The sequence below is a fragment of the Triticum urartu genome, chromosome 4, assembly GCF_003073215.2.
Source record: "Triticum urartu cultivar G1812 chromosome 4, Tu2.1, whole genome shotgun sequence".
NCBI lineage: Eukaryota > Viridiplantae > Streptophyta > Magnoliopsida > Poales > Poaceae > Triticum > Triticum urartu.
The window spans coordinates 387,573,550-387,596,366 of NC_053025.1; the positions used below are offsets into that span (position 1 = coordinate 387,573,550).

Below are 22,817 nucleotides of genomic sequence, written 5' to 3' on the forward strand. Positions count from 1 at the left end.
CCCATGAAACGCGATGATGAAAATGGTCCATAATCTATACATAAATGTAAAATATATTTTGTTTTAGAATTTATATCTAAGAAGAAGAAGAAGAAGAAGAAGAAGAGAAGAAGAAGAAGAAGAGAAGAAGAAGAAGAAGAAGAAAACATGTATCGACAACCTCCCGCCCCCTTTAACCCAAGGCAGAATACCACCAAAATTCCATGATTGTGACAAGTAGTGCTAATTTGTTGTGCAACATTTCGTCACCAGAGAAGTTTGAAGATAATATTTGCAATTTCTTATTTCTTTTAGTAATTTTTTAGAAATATTTCTTTTAATTTTTTTGAGGGTAGAAATATTTCTTTTAATGGTTAAATTTGTTTTACCAATATTTCTAAGAACATACTCAGCCCACAAGGCCCCAAGGTTCAGCCCATGCCCTCCTTCAAAGGCCAAGGCCCGGAGCAAACAGACGGCAGTTACGGCTTCAGCTCCAACCAAAATACCAAATTATCCACAGACACCACTCCCCTGAGCTCGCTCGCACGCCGCGGCCGGGTAACACCACCACCGGGCACCATGGCCTCCTCCTTCCTCTCCCTACGCCTCCCTACCCCCTCCCCGCCCACCGCGACGTCGTCCCCGTTCTTCCCGAATCCCCTAGTCCGGTCCGGAAGGTGCAGTCCGCCGTCCTCTACCCTCGTGGCGCGTGTTGCCGGGTCGGCGGCGGGGGCTCCGTCGCCGTTGTTCAACCCGAGGGGCGACCCGTTCCTATCCACGCTAGCCGCTGCTTCTCCAGAGCAGCTCGCGGCAGCTGCGGGTAGCGAACGCCGCGGCGAGGACCACCTGCCGTTCCTCGAGATCTTCCAGAACGCCAAGCTCATGTCCTCGCCCGCGCAGGTGATTTAGTGCTTTCGCGCTCACTTTCGTCGTGCTTGTATGTGCAGCGCTAATGGAGCTGCGGTAGTATGATAGTACGATGCTGGTCTCACCACACACATAGAAATGGAAGAAAGAAGCTGAAATTGAAACTTGGTGCTCATTTGGGGGGACTAATACTACGTGCAAACCATTTCTTGGAATTGTTTTTCTTTTCCATTTTGTTAGTGGTTGTCAGAGTTATGTGATCCATGTCGTAAGTCATAACACATGTCAAGGCTCTGCTCAGTGCCAGCTAACATGTGTTAATTAGGTTGCTATCCCCATTGAAATAGGAGTAATAACTTACTAGCAAAACATATATCTACTACTCCCTCCGTTCCTAAATATAAGTCTTTGTAAAGATTTCACTATGAATCATATATGGATGTATATAGATGCATTTTAAGTGTAGATTCATTCATTTTGCTCCGTATGTAGTCCATCTAGTTGAATCTCTACAAAGACTTATATTTAGGAACGGAGGGAGTATGTGATTATACAAACTTACTCAGACGAGTACACATATCATGTTGGACACTGAGGTTCCAATCTGTGAATCTGCTTCCTTGCATATAAATGCCTTTGTGCTTTACTTCTGAAATCGCTAAAGTTTACATATGCGGACCTTGATCTTTGATATGCAGGAGTTTATTGCAAACTGTGCTCCGCTTAACTGCAATTGTCAAATTGGCAGGTGGAACGTTCTAGCAGCTCTTACAGTCAGCACAGTCCTAGAAGGCCTCCCCCGGATTTGCCGTCGTTGCTTCTACATGGCCGGATTGTTTATATTGGCATGCCGGTATGAATCTGCACCAAAGTTCAGTAGGAAAGCTTTTTGTGGTATTCTTCTATTTTTAATTTGTGGATTCCAAATATGCTGATAAGTATGTATGAGTGAATCAACTAGCCTGGATAAAATATAAATAATTTGATGCAATGTTATATCCTGAGCTATCAGACAGACAGCCACTGAAACAACTGTTGTAATAGATGTGAGGAACTGACCTTTACCAGCTCGTGCTATGTATTTTATCTCCTGCATACGTCAAAAATAAAAAGACAGACTGCAATACTATGAGCCCTGTTTGGCAAAGCCCGTCAGGCAGTCACCAATGCACTGATTATAGACTATAGAGTTTAACAAAGTTTTGCTCCTCACTAGCCTGTTGTCTTAATTCTTACCGTCATTCAGTATTTAAAATTTAGTTTGCAATTTGAATAGGTTATTAACTTTTATATTGCTTAATCAGGCATAAGGTTGGGATTTGCTACCTGTGTATCTCTGATTTTGTTATAATTTGTACACTAAACCTATTATTTTGCAAATGTTCTCCTGATTTTCTGTAATGGCGCTAGTGCGATACAGATCTCACTGCTGCCAGTATAGAGGACATGTTAAATCAAATGTCCCTTTTGTTAAATTAGATACTTCTGATTCCAGGATACATATTGCTCGTAGCATAGTTTCTTCCATGTACCCAGTATCCAGTAGTGGCTCTAAAGGCAACATTTCGTGCATTCACTCACAGTTTGACCCTCTACTTTTTCCACGTTACTGTGGAAAAGAATATTCATTAGTTTGTCCTATGTGGATGTTGTCTCACTTCCCTTGTATGTTGAGCTGCTCTTGAATTGCCTTTCTTAATGTAGTTTGCTAAATCCTGTGATTTGATGCTAGGTCGACGTCTGTTTTCAGTGTACTCCCTCCGGCCCTTTTTACTCCGCGATTTCGATTTGTGTCAAGTCAAACATCGCAAAGTTTGACCAAATTTATATGAAAAAATATCAACATCTATAATACCAAACATATATACTAATGAAACTACATTTCATAACGAATCTAACAATATTGATTTGGCATTATGAATGTTGATACTTTTTTCTATATGTTTGGTCAAAGTAGAGATACTTTGACTTTAGACAAAACTTATATGCAGACTAAAAAGGACCGGAGGGAGTACTTGAAAATCCTGCAGGTGTTCAAATGGTAGCTTTATCATAGATGCTTAGCAAATTGTTTTTGTAGAACATGCTATAATATATGTTATTATGAGACTGTCAGAACTAATAACCTCATGAGATTATCTCTTCTTGCTTTGGTAGTTGGTGCCAGCAGTTACCGAGCTTATTGTTGCCCAGTTGATGTACCTTGATTGGATGAATAGTAGTGAGCCTGCATATATATACATCAACTCAACAGGAACGGCTCGTGATGATGGTGAACCAGTAAGCAAGTTTATCTTCTTCAGTTCATGATTCATTGTCGTGTGTGCTCTCTAATACTGTGATTAAGTATCATATTTAATATGGCTTACTTATGCCATGATAAATGTGACAAATTATGACGTCTCCTGTTGCGTTATTATTCATCGTCATGATGGTCATTGTTCTTAGTGAAGTTTCTTGAATAAATTAGGTTGGAATGGAGACAGAAGGTTTTGCTATCTATGATGCCATGATGCGGATGAAAACTGAGGTACCATCTTTTGCATTTACTGCATGTACTTTAGCAGTTCAATATTAATTATTACACTTATTTATTTTTGTGTTCTAATCTTCCAGAAAGTATTATGGTTTGCTAGTGACCAATAACCAGATAGAATGGCCAGTTTGTTAATGAATAGTCTTTGATCACTTTTTAAAACTATCCGGAACATGTTAAAGATGAAGCGGCTTTGTCTCATTATTTATGCATATATTCAGCAAGAAGTTGGTTCTAATATATAACTGGCCACTTATTCGTACTGATGTTTGGCAAAATATTAAGTCAACCACGCTTAAGGTGTGATAGTTCAAACTGGCACCAAATTAACATGAATATGCTGGTTTTTATGTCTTCGAAGTGTCTTAGAAGCAACAAAACATATATTTGATGTATTAGAATCATTTCGCCTGTGTACTCTCATGGTGGGTTGCACCTCTATGTTCCCCTGATGTTTTGAACTGGGCAAAAAATCATTGACATAATATTAGGATGAGCTGTCTGTGTTTGTAGAATTGACCATTAGTGTTTTTTGTACTCTGTAAATTCTGTAGACACTAACTTGATGGTACTATTTGCTCTGTAGGTTCACACACTTTGTATAGGAGCTGCAGCAGGTCATGCCTGCCTTGTCCTTGCAGCAGGGAAGAAAGGCAAACGATATATGTTTCCCCATGCCAAAGGTAGTAAAGTGGAGGGACTATGGATCAGATTTTCTGTTGGTTGATTCTTTCTAACAACAGAAAATGTACTTTCATGTCAGCTTTGATTCAGCAACCTCGTATTCCTTCATATGGGATGATGCAAGCTTCTGATGTTGTTATTCGTGCAAAAGAGGTAGGAGCTGTGATTTCATTTCTAATTAGCTTGTACTCTTGAATCAAACATGTACGCTAGCAACTGCTGAGCATGTGATTAAGCATTTAGTTTCATTAAAATGGCAGCCCGCTGCACGTAGCTCCCGCTTGTGCAGGGTCCGGGGAAGGGTCCCACCACTTTGGGTCTTTTGTCACTTTTATTACTTCAGTAAAACAAACATGGAAGGTTTGAATACCTCAATAATGAAATATGAATCCAATCAATGTTGATGTGGTCATGCAATTATTGCCTGTGCCATTAATTTTTGGAATTTAAACCATTTGCTAAGTCATGAGAGATGACAATTTTTTTATATTATCTGGTTCCTGGTATGGTAATATACGCTCCTCCGCATAAAGTTATATCATTTCCCAGATTCATGGTTCATCTTGAGTCGAGAATTAATACCTCTAGTTGCTTACTGTAGGTCGTGCACAACAGGAACACCCTGGTCAAACTTTTAGCAAGGCACACTGGAAATGTACGTACAACTTGTAATCATTTACTTGTAGAGAACTTTATTTTTTTTTCCTTTTTCAGTTGGGATATAACAGTTCTTTATCAGCCACCAGAGAAAATAGACAAGGTGATGAGAGGACCATTTTATATGGACTCTTTGAAAGCCAAGGAGTTTGGGGTAATTGACAAGGTATTTTAATCTCTTTATCCAAGGCAACATAAGCAACCTTAGTTTCTGGTGCACTCTTCCAGTCAACGTCCAGTTTGGGCACCAAATTAACATGAAAATTTCTGGAGAAGCACACGTTGATGTGCCATGTAGAGTTTCCAGTAAAATGTCAAATTCAGTGAATAATGAATTTGAACTCGAATCTTTTCACAGGTATTATTAGGTAGAGTACGTTAAGAATTACATATAGTTGGATGAGTGCACCAAAAAGGGTGACCTGATAAGCATGAGTTTGGAGTGTTACATTTTATTTATTGTTTAGGCACGATAGTAAGATTGCACATTGTATTATTATGGGCTTTCTGAGTTGCACACGGGATGGTAGCATGCGAAGATGTGCGGGGTTGCATGGAGTCTTGCTCTAGGAAAATGAGCAAATACTTAATGTTGTATGATGTCAGATCCTTTGGCGCGGGCAGGAGAAGTACATGTCTGACATGCTCTCCCCTGAGGATTGGGACAAGGTTGCTGGAGTCAGAGGCCCCGGTGGAATGTGAAGTTGTGCACTGGACTTCGAATACTTAGTAAGATTTTCCACTGTGTAATTGCCGGGCACTATATTTGCGTTCATTTCATTTCAACCCTACCTAAGATGTTTTGTGTATAATTGTTGAGGTTTGACAATGTGCAGGTTAGGCCTTTGAGCTTGCAGTCGCAGGGGCTGAACTGGACGTTGTCAGAGCCGAGGGTATCTATTGTATGGACTATGGACAAGCTAGATTAGAACTTGGACGATCATGTTAGGGCGTATGCTCTCGGGATTGGAGCTAGCGAGTGTTTTGGGTGGAGCTATTGTTGTTAGTCTGCTCGTTTGCCAGTCCAGGTTTTGGTACTCTGCTCACTGTTGGTGCATAGTGTACACGGTTTATGGACCCAAAGGGGTGGATGAGGAAAACAGCCGAGATGAAAATATTATCAACACGAACATCATGTGTCTTTTTTTTTACTGCGGGGGAGCACGAACATTGATGTAGACCGAACCTCGTGGCGAGATCCGATCCGTTGTTGCGGCCCGATCTTTCACGACACTCCACCACCAGCAGTAGCAACCTCTCGCCCGCACACGCGATGTACATGAAGTAGAGGATTTGAACCTTGCGGCCCAGAAAATCAATCTCGACGAAGGTACTCACGCGCAAAACAATTTCCATAAAAATAAATCGCGACACAGAGGTTTTCTAAAGATGCCTCCAAAACTTGATACGGGTGTCTACCCTGAAAAACACATAATGTCTATTTCATATAAAAATAAGCTTACCCCTCTACAATGACGTGCACCTAGGCTTTATAGAAGTAGCCAACCTGAAACACACGCACACCTAAAAGGTTTCCAAAAGACACACGTACACATATTTCCTAATCTGTAGACTCTTTCTTAGTTTAAACTAACTCTAGGATCGGCAAGCTTGGTGGGCCCCATCCAATCTCCTTTAAACATGTAAAAATCCACGTGAGTAACTTTCTGATGCTCGTGATCTTTTCTGGTGGTTGACCCCAACAGAAGTAGTAGTAATTCCGGTCTCTATTTTTAACAACCGATGCAATCTTTGATTTCCTTCTGATTAATATATATGTGTTTGCTTCCCAAATTTCTTGACGCAATATCTGTGCTGGTGCTCTCGGGATCTTAGAAAAAGAAGCTTCATCACTTAGTGATTCATATTTATAGGAGTCCCGTGTATATTGCCTTCCTAGTAATTTGTTTCCCTGATAAACTGGCATGCATGCATGTAGCTGACCTTTCTTTGCTTGATCCGTACCATGCAACCAACTAGAATGCATGCACATGACTTCAACTAGGCATGCAACCTTCTCCTGGTAGTTCTCACCAAAACTATTGTATTTTGGTACGTATAAATCTCTGCGCTCTAATTCATTGACCCGTGGAAAACTTTTATAAACATTGAGAACACTCACATTAATCGTGGCCACATCATCCTCTCCTCCTTGAAGCCAAACCGTCCTCGGTTTCGAGTCAATCTCTTCAGTAATATCTTCATGTGCAGATTGAACGATGACCGTCAAATTTTTAGCACCTTCGACCTTCTTCTCTTCTTCTTCTTCTTCTTGCTCTTTTATCTTCTCAAGATGTTCTTCCCTCCAAGCAATAAAACGATCCAGACCCATGGGCACGAGGTCATACTTCTTACCCTTCTTGACGGTATATATGTGCGTTTGACAATCATACACAACATCATGCTCTTTGTACCATGGCTTGCCCAACAATAAGTGACATGAAACCATCGGTGCCGGAATCACGTCACATAAAACCGTGCAAAAATATTTTCCTAGCAAAAACGGTACCTTTGTTTGATGTGTGACACTGAGATCTTCATGACCCCAACGAAACAAGTATGGTTGTGCTCGTGGTGTCATTGGTAGATCTAGCTTCTCCACCATCTCGATGCTTGCAGCGTTGACCAAACTCATGTGGTCAATTGTCATGGCACATGATCTCTCCTGTACCACAACACGAGTATGAAACAGCCCATCCCATCGACCTTCCTCCTCCAACTGAAATCATAGCTTAACTTGCTGAATAACGATGGGCTCGCCATCTTCTCCATAGTGTCGTGAACAACCTGATGCTCTGAATACCACCTGATGTAGACCGAACCTCGTGGCGAGATCCGATCCGTTGTTGCGGCCCGATCTTTCACGACACTCCACCACCAGCAGTAGCAACCTCTCGCCCGCACACGCGATGTACACGAAGTAGAGGATTTGAACCTTGCGGCCCAGCATGAGAAAACCAATCTCGACGAAGGTACTCACGCGCAAAACAATTTCCATGAAAAGAAATCGCAACACAGAGGTTTTCTAAAGATCCCTCCAAAACTTGATACGGGTGTCTACCCTGAAAAACACATAGTGTCTATTTCATATAAAAATAACCTGACCCCTCTATAATGACGCACACCTAGGCTTTATAGAAGTAGCCAACCTGAAACACACGCACACCTAAAAGGTTTCCAAAAGACACACGTACACATATTTCCTAATCTGTAGACTCTTTCTTAGTTTAAACTAACTCTAGGATCGGCAAGCTTGGTGGGCCCCATCCAATCTCCTTTAAACATGTAAAAATCCACATGAGTAACTTCCTGATGCTCGTGATCTTTTCTGGTGGTCGACCCCAACAGAAGTAGTAGTAATTCCGGTCTCTATTTTTAACAACCGATGCAATCTTTGATTTCCTTCTGATTAATATATATGTGTTTGCTTCCCAAATTTCTTGACGCAATATCTGTGCTGGTGCTCTCGGGATCTCAGAAAAAGAAGCTTCATCACTTAATGATTCATACTTATAGGAGTCCCGTGTATATTGCCTCCCTAGTAATTTGTTTCCCTGGTAAACTGGCATGCATGCATGTAGCCGACCTTTCTTTGCTTGATCCGTACCATGGAACCAACTAGAATGCATGCACATGACTTCAACTAGGCATGCAACCTTCTCCTGGTAGTTCTCACCAAACTATTGTATTTTGGTACGTATAAATCTTTGTGCTCTAATTCATTGACCTGTGGAAAACTTTTATAAACATTGAGAACACTCACATTAATCGTGGCCGCATCGTCCTCTCCTCCTTGAAGCCAAACCGTCCTCGGTTTCGAGTCAATCTCTTCAGTAATATCTTCATGTGCAGATTGAACGATGACCGTCAAATTTTTAGCACCTTCGACCTTCTTCTCTTCTTCTTCTTCTTCTTCTTGCTCTTTTATCTTCTCAAGATGTTCTTCCCTCCAAGCAATAAAACGATCCAGACCCATGGGCACGAGGTCATACTTCTTACCCTTCTTGACGGTATATATGTGCGTTTGACAATCATACACAACATCATGCTCTTTGTACCATGGCTTGCCCAACAATAAGTGACATGAAACCATCGGTGCCGGAATCACGTCACACAAAACCGTGCAAAAAAAATTTCCTAGCAAAAACGGTACCTTTGTTTGATGTGTGACACTGAGATCTTCATGACCCCAACAAAACAAGTATGGTTGTGCTCGTGGTGTCATTGGTAGATCTAGCTTCTCCACCATCTTGATGCTTGCAGCGTTGATCAAACTCATGTGGTCAATTGTCATGGCACATGATCTCTCCTGTACCACAACACGAGTATGAAACAGCCCATCCCATCGACCTTCCTCCTCCAACTGAAATCCATAGCTTAACTTGCTGAATAACGATGCGCTCGCCATCTTCTCCATAGTGTCGTGAACAACCTGATGCTCTGAATACCACCTGATGTAGACCGAACCTCGTGGCGAGATCCGATCCGTTGTTGCGGTCCGATCTTTCATGACACTCCACCACCAGCAGTAGCAACCTCTCGCCCGCACACGCGATGTACACGAAGTAGAGGATTTGAACCTTGCGGCCCAGCACGAGAAAACCAATCTCGACGAAGGTACTCACGCGCAAAACAATTTCTATAAAAAGAAATCGCAACACAGAGGTTTTCTAAAGATCCCTCCAAAACTTGATACGGGTGTCTACCCTGAAAAACACAGTGTCTATTTCATATAAAAATAACCTGACCCCTCTACAATGACGCACACCTAGGCTTTATAGAAGTAGCCAACCTGAAACACACGCACACCTAAAAGGTTTCCAAAAGACACACGTACACATATTTCCTAATCTGTAGACTCTTTCTTAGTTTAAACTAACTCCAGGATCGGCAAGCTTGGTGGGCCCCATCCAATCTCCTTTAAACATGTAAAAATCCACGTGAGTAACTTCCTGATGCTCGTGATCTTTTCTGGTGGTCGACCCCAACAGAAGTAGTAGTAATTCCGGTCTCTATTTTTAACAACCGATGCAATCTTTGATTTCCTTCTGATTAATATATATGTGTTTGCTTCCCAAATTTCTTGACGCAATATCTGTGCTGGTGCTCTCGGGATCTCAAAAAAAGAAGCTTCATCACTTAATGATTCATACTTATAGGAGTCCCGTGTATATTGCCTTCCTAGTAATTTGTTTCCCTGGTAAACTGGCATGCATGCATGTAGCCGACCTTTCTTTGCTTGATCCGTACCATGCAACCAACTAGAATGCATGCACATGACTTCAACTAGGCATGCAACCTTCTCCTGGTAGTTCTCACCAAAACTATTGTATTTTGGTACGTATAAATCTCTGCGCTCTAATTCATTGACCCGTGGAAAACTTTTATAAACATTGAGAACACTCACATTAATCGTGGCCACATCAAACATGTTGTGGACTGAAACGTTGCCATCGAGGGCCTCTTTCTTTTGCAGGATTCTCAAAACGCAGGAATAAGAAAATAAATATAGGATTGGAGTGACATGTCCACTTTTTTTAGGGGACATGTCCACTTGAATCATATAGGATTAACAGAGTGTGTTTGATGGCACAGAAAAAACAAATGAATTATAAAAGAAGGATTTGGAATGGATGTAAGATATCCTATGAAATGTAATACAAATGATTCTTGATGATTTTTTTACAGGATTCAACCCTACAAACTAAAAAGACAAATCTAGAAAAAATTTCTAAGGGTTATAATCTTCTAAAAATCTTATAGAATTCCTTTGAATCAACGGAGTCCTAAAATTGTCACACGGTTGTTGTGTACATACTAATTGGCGTTGTAACTCGCAATCATTGCTACACTTGGCTGCCATGCTGGGAATAGAGTAGAGCACGCCTGCTATCTGCACCTGTTTGCCTTCTTATTTTGTCCCAGCGAGCGCAGGCTGTATCTTGAGCGGGTGAGTGATGTGCATGCAGCTTCACGGTGGTGCAGCGTGCTGCGTGCGTGTGCCTCATGCGGGCGGTGCAAAGGAGCTATCTTTCACGCGAGGAGCTGAGAGTGGGGTCGGTCGGCTGCTTTTGGGCACGCCGAGAGGCCCCTTTGGGCCTGGTTCCATTTCATTCCACCAATCGGGTCTTCTTCTTCCTAACTTAACTTGTGAACGAGGATACGCGGGACCAAATAGCATACTTTCTTTGTTCACTTTTGTAAGACATTTAAGACAGCTGAAATTGAACTATTTTAAATGTTGTCCTAAATGTCTAAAACATCTTACAAAAGTGAACAGAGGGAGTAGTAGTTTAGGGCAACTCCGACGCGGATTATCAAAACAGGCCCATGGATCGCGAGAATGGGTTTCAACAAATGTCTATGGGCACGTTCAAACTTGTTTGCGGACAAATTTAGGGGTGGAGGCCATCCAACAGCAAGCATCATAGGTCCATCCAATTTAAAACGGATCTTAAGAAAAAGACGAAATTCATGCTAAACCAAACAATATTTGTTAAATCTTGATATTACAACCAAAACAAACAGAATTTAACAAAGTTTTAACCAAACCAAATGAAATTTTAAGTAAATCTAAACTAAGCTAAGCAAGGTACCGGACGGTGACCTCGTAGGCATAGCACCAAGGCCATTGGCACCTCCATCGTCATCCTTCTAGTGACGGAAGGCCTGCTAGGCATCGCAGCAGCTCTGATCGACCATCGATGGACGCTCGCGGCACAACCGCTCGACCGCCTTCGCCTAGCACAGATGCCTGGTCACCTCTTCCTGGTGGCAACAACCGGTCGCGGAGTCCGCCTGGCACCGCCTGTCATTGCCTTAGAGGCGGCCAAGCATTCAGACTCGACCAGTCCCACTTTGAGGAGTTGGTCGCTCATCCGACGACTACAACGTGTGGAGCTCTCCACGATTGTCCTGGACCGATCAATGGCCCAGGACTCCACGAGCATTGGATCCGCGCGACATCCAACCACATGAAAGATTTCCAACACCGCGCGTTGTGCCACTCCGAACGCGCCACCTCGGAGGTCGCCGTCACTGTGGAGGATGAGCCAACGTCGGCACCACCGAGGTAGTAGGCGAGGCGGTTGTGTGCCCTAGAGATCACCGGGGAGTGGAACCCCTGCTTCTGCTCAATGACCGGGCAAGGAGGCTGCTTCTCCTTGATGGCGCCACCGAGGTAGCAGGCAAGGCGAGCGCACGCCTTGGAGATTAGCGGGGAGCGCGACTCCTCCTTCTACACGGCGGCCGGGCGCCGCTCGCCCCAGACCGCCGATGGGGTGGGGAGGGCGGCTCCTCTTTGACGACAACTGGGCGCCACTGACTCCCGGACTGCCGATGGGGCGGGGCGGCGACACCACCTCCTTGCTGCGGTGGAGACGACTACACGGAGAGCGGAGTGAGTGTTCTAGGTGAAGCGCGGAGAGGTTTTTCTATGTGGGCCTGCATTGTCAAAGGTCTACATGGCAGACGCCCGAATGACCGTAAACCTCCCCTACATTTAATTCCGGTTTGTGAGATTTCAGACGTCCGGTCCGATTCAAACAAATTTGGTGACGTAGTTGAATGACAAAAATGACCAGACTATCCGGATCCTAGCACTCCCTCCGTTCCTAAATATAAGTGGCTTGTTCTGACGATGTTAGTGGTCGTTTGATGGTCTTAGAATCTTAATTTAATTTTTATTATGTTTGAGATGCTTTGTACTTTCGGTGAACAGATCTGAATTATTTTCGCAAAAAGAGAGAGAGAGGGAGTAGGAGTTAGGGGCGACTGGGCGAGTTAGTACTCCCTCCATTTCAAAATATAGTGCGTCCATGTTTTTCGAGGTCCAACTTTGACCATAAATTTAACCAACGAGACCAACTGCGGCGGGAGAAAAAATTATATAATTGAAAACTTCTTTCAAATACGAATTGACTGATATAATTTTTGCTCCCGCCGTAATCAGTCTTGGTAGTTAAATTTACGGTCAAAGTTGAAGCACGGGAATAGAGAAAACATTATATTATGAAACGGAGGAAGTACTAACAGTAGTATGTTTGGGTCCGGTCGTGGACTCGTGGGTGGGTGTTGGACTGGATGTGACCGTGACGTGCGCTTCCAGCAACTGCAGGATGCTGCGCGGCGGACGGACGGCGGTCGTTTCGCCCTGATTATCATGTGGCGATTGAGGCGCAGGGTGGATGCGTACGGTGCACCTGCTGCTGAGATTCTCTGCAACAGTCAGTGCTTGTTTCATGTGCTACTTCCTCTTATCCTGGTTTCCACAGTACTACTGACGCGTGAGCGCGACGGCGTAGGTATTGGCCGGGAAGCCTGACGGCCGAGCTGGATCCAACACAAATTAAAAGACTTGGATTGGAAACATAAAAGGGAAAGGAGTATTGTCAACCATGTCACATTTGGTAATGGTCGGGTCAGAATTAGCCTTTTTTGTTTGGTGTCGCTGTCAGAAGGTATTCTAGAGGCGTTCCTTAGGATTCTTCCATCATTATTGTTTTTACATGGCCCTCTTTATTTCTAGGGAAAAGCTTACCTTCAGCCGGCCGGTTGTGCGGGTGCGTCCGTCGGCTCCGTGTCCGTCAGATCTTCTGTTGATCAGATGGACGAGAGCACCCCGTGTCCATGTGTTTCTGCAACCGAGTCTTTGTTTCGAAAAAGAGAGTTTCACAACTAACTGCCTTTTTGCAGCGGCGGTGACTCGTGCGGCTGCAAGGGCGATTGCGGCAAGGAATCTCGCCGGATCTGACGAGGATGGCACGCGGGCAGGAGGCAGGGATGTCCGGGAGCCATGGGGGCGGAGACTCGTGTGGCTAGGAGCGTGACGATGGCGAGGATTCCAGCCGAATCTCGCCGGATCCGACGAGGATGACCCGCGGGCAAGAGCTTGGGACGCCCGGGAGCGACGGGAGCTCGTCTTGGCGAGGTCTGCCGGGGTTGACGGCGAGCTTCATAGCAAGGACCCGCGACGACACCGGCGAACAACGCTTTTGCGGCAAGAGATACAAAGAGATGAAGAAAATAGAAGAAAGAGGAGGATGGTGGTGAGGTGACTTTGGTCGGTGGTCCGGTGCTCGTCGGCGGCGGCGCGAAGGCGGGGACGGGCGGCGCCGATCCTTCCTCACCACCATTCGGTGAAGCTCGCGGTGAACGACGGTTTTAGGGAGCATGTTTCTGAATAAAGCTCTTATTGCAATAGTCAGCGTGTTTCAGAAACAAAGCTCTTGTTGCAAAGAAGGACCATATGCAGAAATCTTTAAAATTCTTCAACAAGACCTTTGTTGTGAAAAAGTTCTGAAGCATGATCTCTGTTGCAGAAAAAAAACAGGCATGGATTATCTTTAAATTTCAGCAACAAGAAGTCTGTTGATTTTTTTCTGCAATAAGATATCTGTTGCAAAACAAATACAGGCTTGGGTGATTGCAACAAGCAAACTATTGCAGAAACACCCCACTTGTTGCAAAGGGTGGCTGCTTACGTTACGTTGGTAGATCGGTCAATCATTAATGTATTGATCCAACGGTCAGCAAGACGGCGGATCCTTTCTGAATTTTTGCCGACGGACGCATATGGTCGCCGTTATTTATATGGGAAATACTTACCATCAACATAATTAATTCCTATATCTCTCCTGGAGTTATGGGCAGCGCTAGAGGGAAGATGTCTCCTCAGAGCTCAAATCCATTTTGATGAGGCTTTGTGGTGTTGGCAGTCTTCAATTAAGTTATAGATATCGTCCAACCTTATTTTTAAAGGTTCTGGTTACCGTCATCAAGGACGCGGAAAAGTGAAATTGTGGCACTGCATTGTGATGGGGCACAAGGAAAATAAGGTGAGCAATTTATGGCGTTTGATAAGCATCGTGCAACCACAACTCTCCAACAAAGACGCATCTCCCCTAAAGGAGGGAACTCAGGGAAATTATATCAACGTCTTCACTTGCAGTTAGTTCTTTCTTTCACTCCGGCAAATAATATATTTTCTGGTTTGTTGTTGTTTGAGAGCTTGGCATATAGGTTGGCCATTTAGTTTCTTATATAGATAATCTATATTCTTATTGTATCCCTTAAAACTTGAAAAGGATATTAAAAAATCTTAGTCACCTATTCATCCCCTCTAGTTGATCATACCGCTTATTTCATTGTAGTTACATAAAAATAGGATACACCTATAATAAACAAAAAACGGAGTTGCCAAAATTTACTGTCCTCAAATGTCCTACTATACAACCACACTCCTCATATCAAAACCTCAAATACATGCATATTTCATGTACGTCGATCATACACATAATATCACATGCAATTAACATTTGTTCATAGCGAAAACACATAGTTCAAACATAAAATTATTTGAAGTGCATAACTCAAACGTTAAACTCATCTGTTTCCAATATGGTTCCACATGTGCTTCACAAGATCATTGAATAGTTGCACGTGCATCTGTTGGTCTCAAAGATTTCGATGCATCTTCAGAAAAATTCACAATATGTCTGCATCTTGTTGCGGGATGTGGACTTATACTCTGGACTTATCAAAATCATGGGTTTGGGCTATACCTTCACCTCGTCCCCGGAAATCATATTGTGGAAAATGACACGACATGTCATTAACTGCCACAAAGTCTAAGATTCCCATATCATTGGAGCTCCACGAACAATACCCCAACAAGGTTGGAGCACTATGAATGCTCTTTCCACATCTTCCATAGCTGCTTGTTGGATTGTTACAAAGTGGCTTTGTTTGTTGCCATGGGGATCAGATATGGTCTTCACAAACGCTGCCCAACGAGGATAGATACCATTGACAAGGTAGTACCCCATATGGTAGTTGTGCCTGTTGGCGGTTTAGTTGTACGACGACACACTGGTATAGCGAGGTGCTATATAAACGGTTTTTAACCCCTTTCCGCGACGATATTTGGAACTGTTGCCAAGTGAGTGTGGGCGATAGGGGGGTCCTTCCCACACGACCCAGAAACCGTCGGGGACAGGCCCTCTGGCCACACACGTTCGGCAAAATGAGGACGTGTGCAACGGGCGAGCTTTCAAATATGATTATACGTACAATTGTCTTAAAAAATACTATTATACATGCCAAATTGTTTCCAGTCGTAAGTACATCCCACACAGTCAGTCCCAGCTAAACGTTTCCATTCGTATGTACCAAGGTTGTCAGAATCGCGATTCTGAATCGGATCGAAGCTCCAATGGCAGGATCGCAATCATAGAATCTTCACTATCATGATCGTAAAAACGTAGATTCTATGAACCAAAATCGTAGAATCAGAGGGGTTAGTTTGGATCGTAAAGTTGTAGAATCGTACAACAGAATCGCGATTCTGACAACCTTGGTATATACATTCCACATAGTCAATCCAAAGAATACGTTTCCGTTAGTATGTACATCCCACACAGTCAATCCAAGAAGTACGTTTCCATTCGTATATACATCGCACACAGTCACTCCAAGAAAAACATTTCTGTTCGCATGTACATCACACACAATTTTCCCCATTAAATGTTTGTGATAGCATTGCCATTGCAGATGATACTAACAATTTTACCGTTTGCATTATTGAATGCATCACACATGATGCGTAGAAAAAACTGTGTGGCATAGGCTTTTCATCACACACACTTTTTATGTGGTAAACGTTTGCGTAAGGTGGCCTAACGCAAACAATTTTCAAGATGAAGTCGTATGTGATTGTTCATTGATCCAACGCAGTTCATTTCTAGAAACTGTGTGCGTTGCCTGAGGTCATCACCCACAGTGTTTTCTCAATAACCGTTTGCAATAGAAAAACCCAATTAGCAGGATAATCGACCATTAGCAGGCTTATTGTCCTATTATTAATAATCCAATTATTACTCTAATTGACATATCATATTAAGCAGACAATATATTTCATTTTCGTATTAAGGAAACATGATTTCATAATTAAAATACATCAAAGTACAACATCATATAGCTTTAGCACTCAGTTACCCCATTACACAACTGCACCAGCACCAAATTTCACATGCAACATCTATAATATTTCGAAATTAGCATCATAGACGGTACATAGACAGATGAATCTCATCTGAAAAACTGTTGAAGTGGAAGGTGAATATTGAGCCTTCATTGATGTTGAAGGTCTTTGCAACTTTAGACCAGTGCCTGTGGATGATTGACCGTCCATACTTCGTCCTCTTTAGGAACACTTCAATATTGAACCGTGGGTGTTGCATGAATACCTTCCTCGCCTCCTGACCATACAGGTGGTTTGAGAGGTAATCATTAGTGAACTACTTTGAAAAGACCTGAAAACAAGGATATGCATAAATATCTTCTCTAGATTTGAAATCGTGCAAAGGAATTAAAAAGACAAGCTATAACAGTTAGTACCGTCCTGTAGTGAACTGATGTCTTCTTCATTGTGCAGACAAAAATCTTGTTGTTTTTTTGTTGCTAATTTCTTTATCCTAACAATCTTTCTGAGTTTCCTGACTTGACTGATATTCATGGAAAACTCATTTCCCCATATGCAAAAATGGTTGAACAGTGGGTCAAAACCACTGACAGCAGGATCTACATGTGCAAGACCAAATTATTAAAAACCTAAATATTAGAATGGTTCCTCAAATTTCACACCTTATGTGCTATTAGACAAAGGACCATGCATGTGCAAAGCTCGATTGTAAACCTCAGTGCTTCCCATTGTTTTCGTGCAACACATATAAGGTAGTTAGTAATCAGGTTAAGTGAGGGTTCGCATGCTATCAGTAAAATATGTTGATGAAAAATAAGCACATTGCGGATTCATCAGATTAATTCGAGCCACATGGAATACCCATTTATTCAAACCAAGCATGATTAAGAAATAGAAAATATAGCAATTGTACATGTTTCTCATGTATTAAGTGTAGCCAAATTTGATTTACTCCTCACATGCACAACAATACAAAATTCTACCAACGGCAATTGGACATCGCATTGCAGATTTGAACCAAGCAGTTAACTAAACACCACAATAAATGAACCAAACATTAACTGAGCACCACATTGCACAATATAACATACTCCTAATAGAAGATCAGACAGTTAACCAAACCAAGCATGCTTAACAACTTGGAAATATAGCAATTGTATTTGTTTCTCATGTATTTAGTATAGTCAAATTTGATTTATTTCTCACATGGTATACAATAACAAAATGCACCCACAATAATTGAGCGTCGCATTGCAGAATTGAACCAAACAGTTAACTAAACACCACAACAAATGAACCAAACGTTAACTAAGCACCACATTGCACAATATATAACATACTAGAAGATCAGACAGTTAACCAAACCAAGCATGCTTGACAACTTGGAAATAAAGTAATTGTATTTGTTTATCATGTATTTTGTAAAGATAAATTCGATTTATTTCTCACATGGAAGACAATACAAAATTGCACCCTGAAGAATTGAACATCACATTTGCAGAATTGAACCAAACAGTTAAATTAACATGACAACTAATTAAACAAACAATTAATAAGTGAGCATCACATTGCACGACATATAGAAATATACACTAGAGCAATAGATTGCATGGTAAAAGTAGATAGGACAATTCACTAGAATTTGTTAAGGAAAGGCAGGAGCAGCACATGCAATGGGTAAATCGAGCATGCTTAACCGACGTAGCTAGCGAACTGAACATAGGTCCTTATAGTGAGCTAATAACACAAGCTACTCCTCATCGTCGGAGATATCGATGATGATTGGCTCCTTGGACATGGAAGAGGGCGAGGCCTCCACATCGTGGGTGCCCTCGTCATAGTGGTGAGTTGCCTGAGCCACTCTGGGCACCAACCTGCTGGCTCTCGAGTTGAGGTAAGCACGGGCACGCTGAGAAAACACCTCGTAGTCTTCATCGAAGGCACCGACTGTGGCCTCAAGAAAACGCCACGAACTGTCGTCTAAAGCAGCCAACCGCGTCGCGGTGTCGGCGAACGAGGCATCGATGATGGCCTCGATAGCGAGGTGCACGTCCAAGATCTGGGGGTCGGCACGAATGGCAGCCATCGCGACCTCATCCGCGCATGCGGCCTCGATTTTCTTCTCCGCTGCCAAATGCTCCTTGAGCTCCTGGCTATACCGCGTGCATCATGGATTAGGGCAGCGCTTATTTGGGGGAGTGATGTCTACTATGCAACTTTATTCTTATAGACACGTGTTGACCCTCCAAGCGCAGAGTTTTGTAGGACAGTAGCAATTTTCCCTCAAGTGGATGACCTAAGGTTTATCAATCCGTGAGAGGTGTAGGATGAAGATGGTCTCTCTTAAACGACCCTGCAACCAAATACAAGAAATCTCTTGTGTCCCAACACACCCAATATAATGGAAAATTGTATAGGTGCACTAGTTCGGCGAAGAGATGATGATAAAAGTGTAATACGGATGATAGAAATATATTTTTATAATCTGAATAAATAAAACAGCAAGGTAGAAAATAGTAAACGGGCTCAAAAAAGGTATTGCAATGCTTGAAAACAAGGCCTAGGTTTTGTACTTTCGCTAGTGCAATCTCTCGACAATGCTAACATAGTTGGATCATATGATTATCCCTCAAAGTACAATAAAGAATCATTCCTGAGTTCCTATTAGCGGAGAATAAAAGATAGGAATTGTTTGTAGGGTACGAAACCTCCTCAAAGCTTATTATTTCCGTTTGATCTATTCAAGAGTTCGTACTAAAATAACACAAAGCTATTGTTTCCGTTCGATCTATCCTAGAGTTCGTACTAGAATAACACCAAAGCAAATTCATATTCATAATACTCAATCCACACAAAGAACTACAAAGAGACCCCAAAGTTTCCTTCGGAGAAAAGATAATTGAAACGTGCATCAACCCCTATGCATAGATTACCCCAATATCACCGCAGGAATCCATGAGTTGAATACCATAACATATATCAAGTGAATCAATATGATACCTCATTGTCACCTCAAGTATTCACACTACAAGACATATATCATGTGTTCTCATATCTGAACATTCAATCCGACAAGACAAAAATTCAATGGGTAAAGATTCAATTCATCACAACAAGAGTATAGAGGGGAAAAACATCATATGATCTATCTATGCTAACAAAGCCCATGATATAGATCATGAGAGAGAGATAAAACACATAGTTACTGGTACAAACCCTCAGCCCTGAGGGTGGACTACTCCGTCCTCATTGTGGTGGCTGCCAGGATGATGAAGATGGCCACCGGAGATGATTCCCCCTCCGGCAGGGTGCCGGAATGGGTCTAGATTGGTTTTCGGTGGCTATGAAGCCCTGCGGCGGCGGAACTTCTGATCTATGTTAACCCCGAAGGGTTTCAGAATATTTGGGAACTTATAGTACAAAGAGGGGGTGCGGGAGGCCACCGAGGTGGGCACGACCCACCTAGGCGCGCCAGGGGGCCCTGGTGCGCCCTGATGGGTTGTGCCCCCCTCGGGGCACCCCCTAGGTGCAGCTCTGGCCCATTGGGTTCCTTCTGGTCCAAAAAAATCTCCGTAAAGTTTCATGGTGTTTGGACTCTGTTTGATATTGATTTCCTACGATGTAAAAAACAAGCAAAAAACAGCAACTGGCGCTGGGCACTGCGTCAATAGCTTAGTCCCAAAAAATGATATAAAGTTGCTATAAAATGATTATAAAACACCCAAGAATGATAAAATAACAGCATGAATACTTCATAAATTATAGATACGTTGGAGACGTATCAGCATCCCCAAGCTTAATTCCTACTCGCCCTCGAGTAGGTAAATGATAAAAGAAATAATTTATGAAGTGTGAATGCTAGCAAAGTGCACAAGTTTGATCAATGATAATTTTAATCACTTTTCCTAGCATCATAACAACAATTCTTTCTTATGCAACTTCTCATGTTATAGTGGCAACCAATTCACATGTCAAGGTTCAAACAATGAATTCTCTTGAAACCCAACAACCTATGTTCTTAGTCACCAAGCAATTGCAATTCAACTTATTCAACAGAGTTTAAGTAAGAGCTCCACATACTCAACCATCATATAGTCTTCTATGATTGCTAACACTCACCGCGTACACATGAGCAAAACGTTTCAACCGGCCACATAGAAAGATAGGGGCTTATTGTTTTGCCTCCCAACGTATTCACCTTAAGGGTGATGTCAACAATAATAACTCATGCTACCCATATTCAACTGGACATAAGTTCCTAGATCTTTTCTCACCACATGATGCTTACCAAAAGAGAAAATAAAAAGGAATAGAGAGGAATACTTTGACTCTCTGCATAAAAGTAAATACTGAAAAGTAAAAGATAGGCCCTTCGCAGAGGGAAGCAGAGGTTGCCATGCGCTTATTTGTTTGTATGCTCAATCCCTTAGTGCAAAAGAATGTCACGTTATATTGCCCCTTATGATAGCAACCTTTATTATGCAGTCTGCTGCTTTTATTACTTTGCCATCAAAAGTTTGTACAACGTTCAATTTTCTTTTGCACTAAATGGTCTTACACTTTTAGAAGCAATTTTTATTGCCTTATTGCACCGATGACAACTTACTTGAAGGATCTTGCTCAATCCTTAGGTGGGTATGGTGGACTCTTGAAAATAAGATTTGGGTTTAAGGGTTTTTGGATGCACAAGTAGTATCTCTACTTGGTGTGAAATTTTTGGCTAGCAAAGATGGGGGGCAAGCACCACATGTTGAAGGATCTATGACAATATAACTTCTATGTGAATATGAAAACACATAAACCATTACATTGTCTTCCTTGTCCAACGTCAACAATTTTGGCATATAATATTTTGACGAGGGCTCACAATCACAAAAGATTTCCATGATAGTGTATTTATATGTGAAAGTTCACTTCCTTATACTAATTATTCGTGAATTGCTTGTATGACCAATATTGTGATTATCAAGCCTCAAAAGATTTCACTTTCTAAACCCAATGTGAAGCTACCACTAGCCATGATATGATTTCGACTTCATGACATTCAATTTATTCAACAATTTACTTATAGGATATAAGTGAAGCACAAGAGTAAATGCCATAGAAAAGAGCTTTGTTGATGGGATGTGAATGCCACTTATTTAGCCTCTCTAGCAACTATTTGAGGACTCTATTTTATTTAAAAACTTTCAGATCTAAGTATCCTATTGAAACAGCAAGCAAAACAAAACAAAATGACATTTCTACAATAGCACACATCATGTGAAGAAGCAAAAACTTAGGCTCAACCGATACTAGCCGATAATTGTTGAAGAAGAAAGGTGGGATGCCTACCGGGGCATCCCCAAGCTTAGATGCTTGAGACTTCTTGAAATATTATCTTGGGATGCCTTGGGCATCCCCAAGATTGAGCTTTTGTGTCTCCTCAATTCCTCTCATATCACGGTTTTCCTAAATCTCAAAAGCTTCATCCACACAAAACTCAATAAGAACTCATGAAATAAGTTAGTATAAACCAATGAAAAACCCTTATCATTCTCTACTGTAGCAAATCACTAAAATTATTATTCAACATTTCATACTAAATGCCTCTGCATATTTAATACTCCTATCTTCAAATAGAATCATTAAACAAGCAAACACATGCAAACAATGCAAACATACAACAATCTGCCAAAACAATACAATCTGTAAAGAATGCAAGAGTATCAATACTTATTCAATTCCAAAAATTATGAAAATTTATCACACTCTAGAAAATTTATCATAGCTCATTTTGGAAAAAAAGTTCAACATTTTATCACATTCTAACTTTTCTAGGGAATTTTTGCAACAACGGTAAACTTTCTGTTTTCAAACAGCAACATGTATACTTGCAAAATAAGCATTGCAAAGGCTATCATTGCCACTTTTATTGAAATAAAAGATGCAAAACATTATTATAAATAACATCAAGCAAATCCTAGCAAAATAAAATGACACTCCAAGCAAAACACATATCATGTGACGAATGAAAACGTATCTCCAAGTGAGGTTATCGATAATGTTGAAGACGAAAGAGGGGATGCCTTTCGTTGCATCCCCAAGCTTAGTTGCTTGGATCTTCCTTGA

The 22,817-nt window shown here is 41.9% G+C and overlaps 1 protein-coding gene across 4 annotated transcripts; it reads left to right on the plus strand.

The window, feature by feature from the left end:
• Positions 1-457: 457 nt before the first annotated feature.
• LOC125551726 (ATP-dependent Clp protease proteolytic subunit-related protein 3, chloroplastic) lies at positions 458-5,877 on the plus strand. Of its 4 annotated transcripts, XM_048715026.1 has the most exons (10): positions 460-882; positions 1,598-1,702; positions 3,007-3,129; positions 3,320-3,379; positions 3,972-4,068; positions 4,149-4,222; positions 4,671-4,724; positions 4,809-4,892; positions 5,333-5,455; positions 5,563-5,877. In XM_048715026.1, the coding sequence occupies exons 1-9, from the start codon at positions 562-564 to the stop codon at positions 5,426-5,428; spliced, it is 1,014 nt and encodes a 337-aa protein (XP_048570983.1). In that variant the 5' UTR covers positions 460-561; the 3' UTR covers positions 5,429-5,455; positions 5,563-5,877. The 4 variants fall into 4 exon arrangements, with proteins under 4 accessions (XP_048570982.1, XP_048570984.1, XP_048570985.1 ...); XM_048715025.1 differs by having other exon boundaries at positions 458-882; positions 4,671-4,892; XM_048715027.1 differs by lacking the exon at positions 4,809-4,892 and having other exon boundaries at positions 459-882.
• Positions 5,878-22,817: the final 16,940 nt, after the last annotated feature.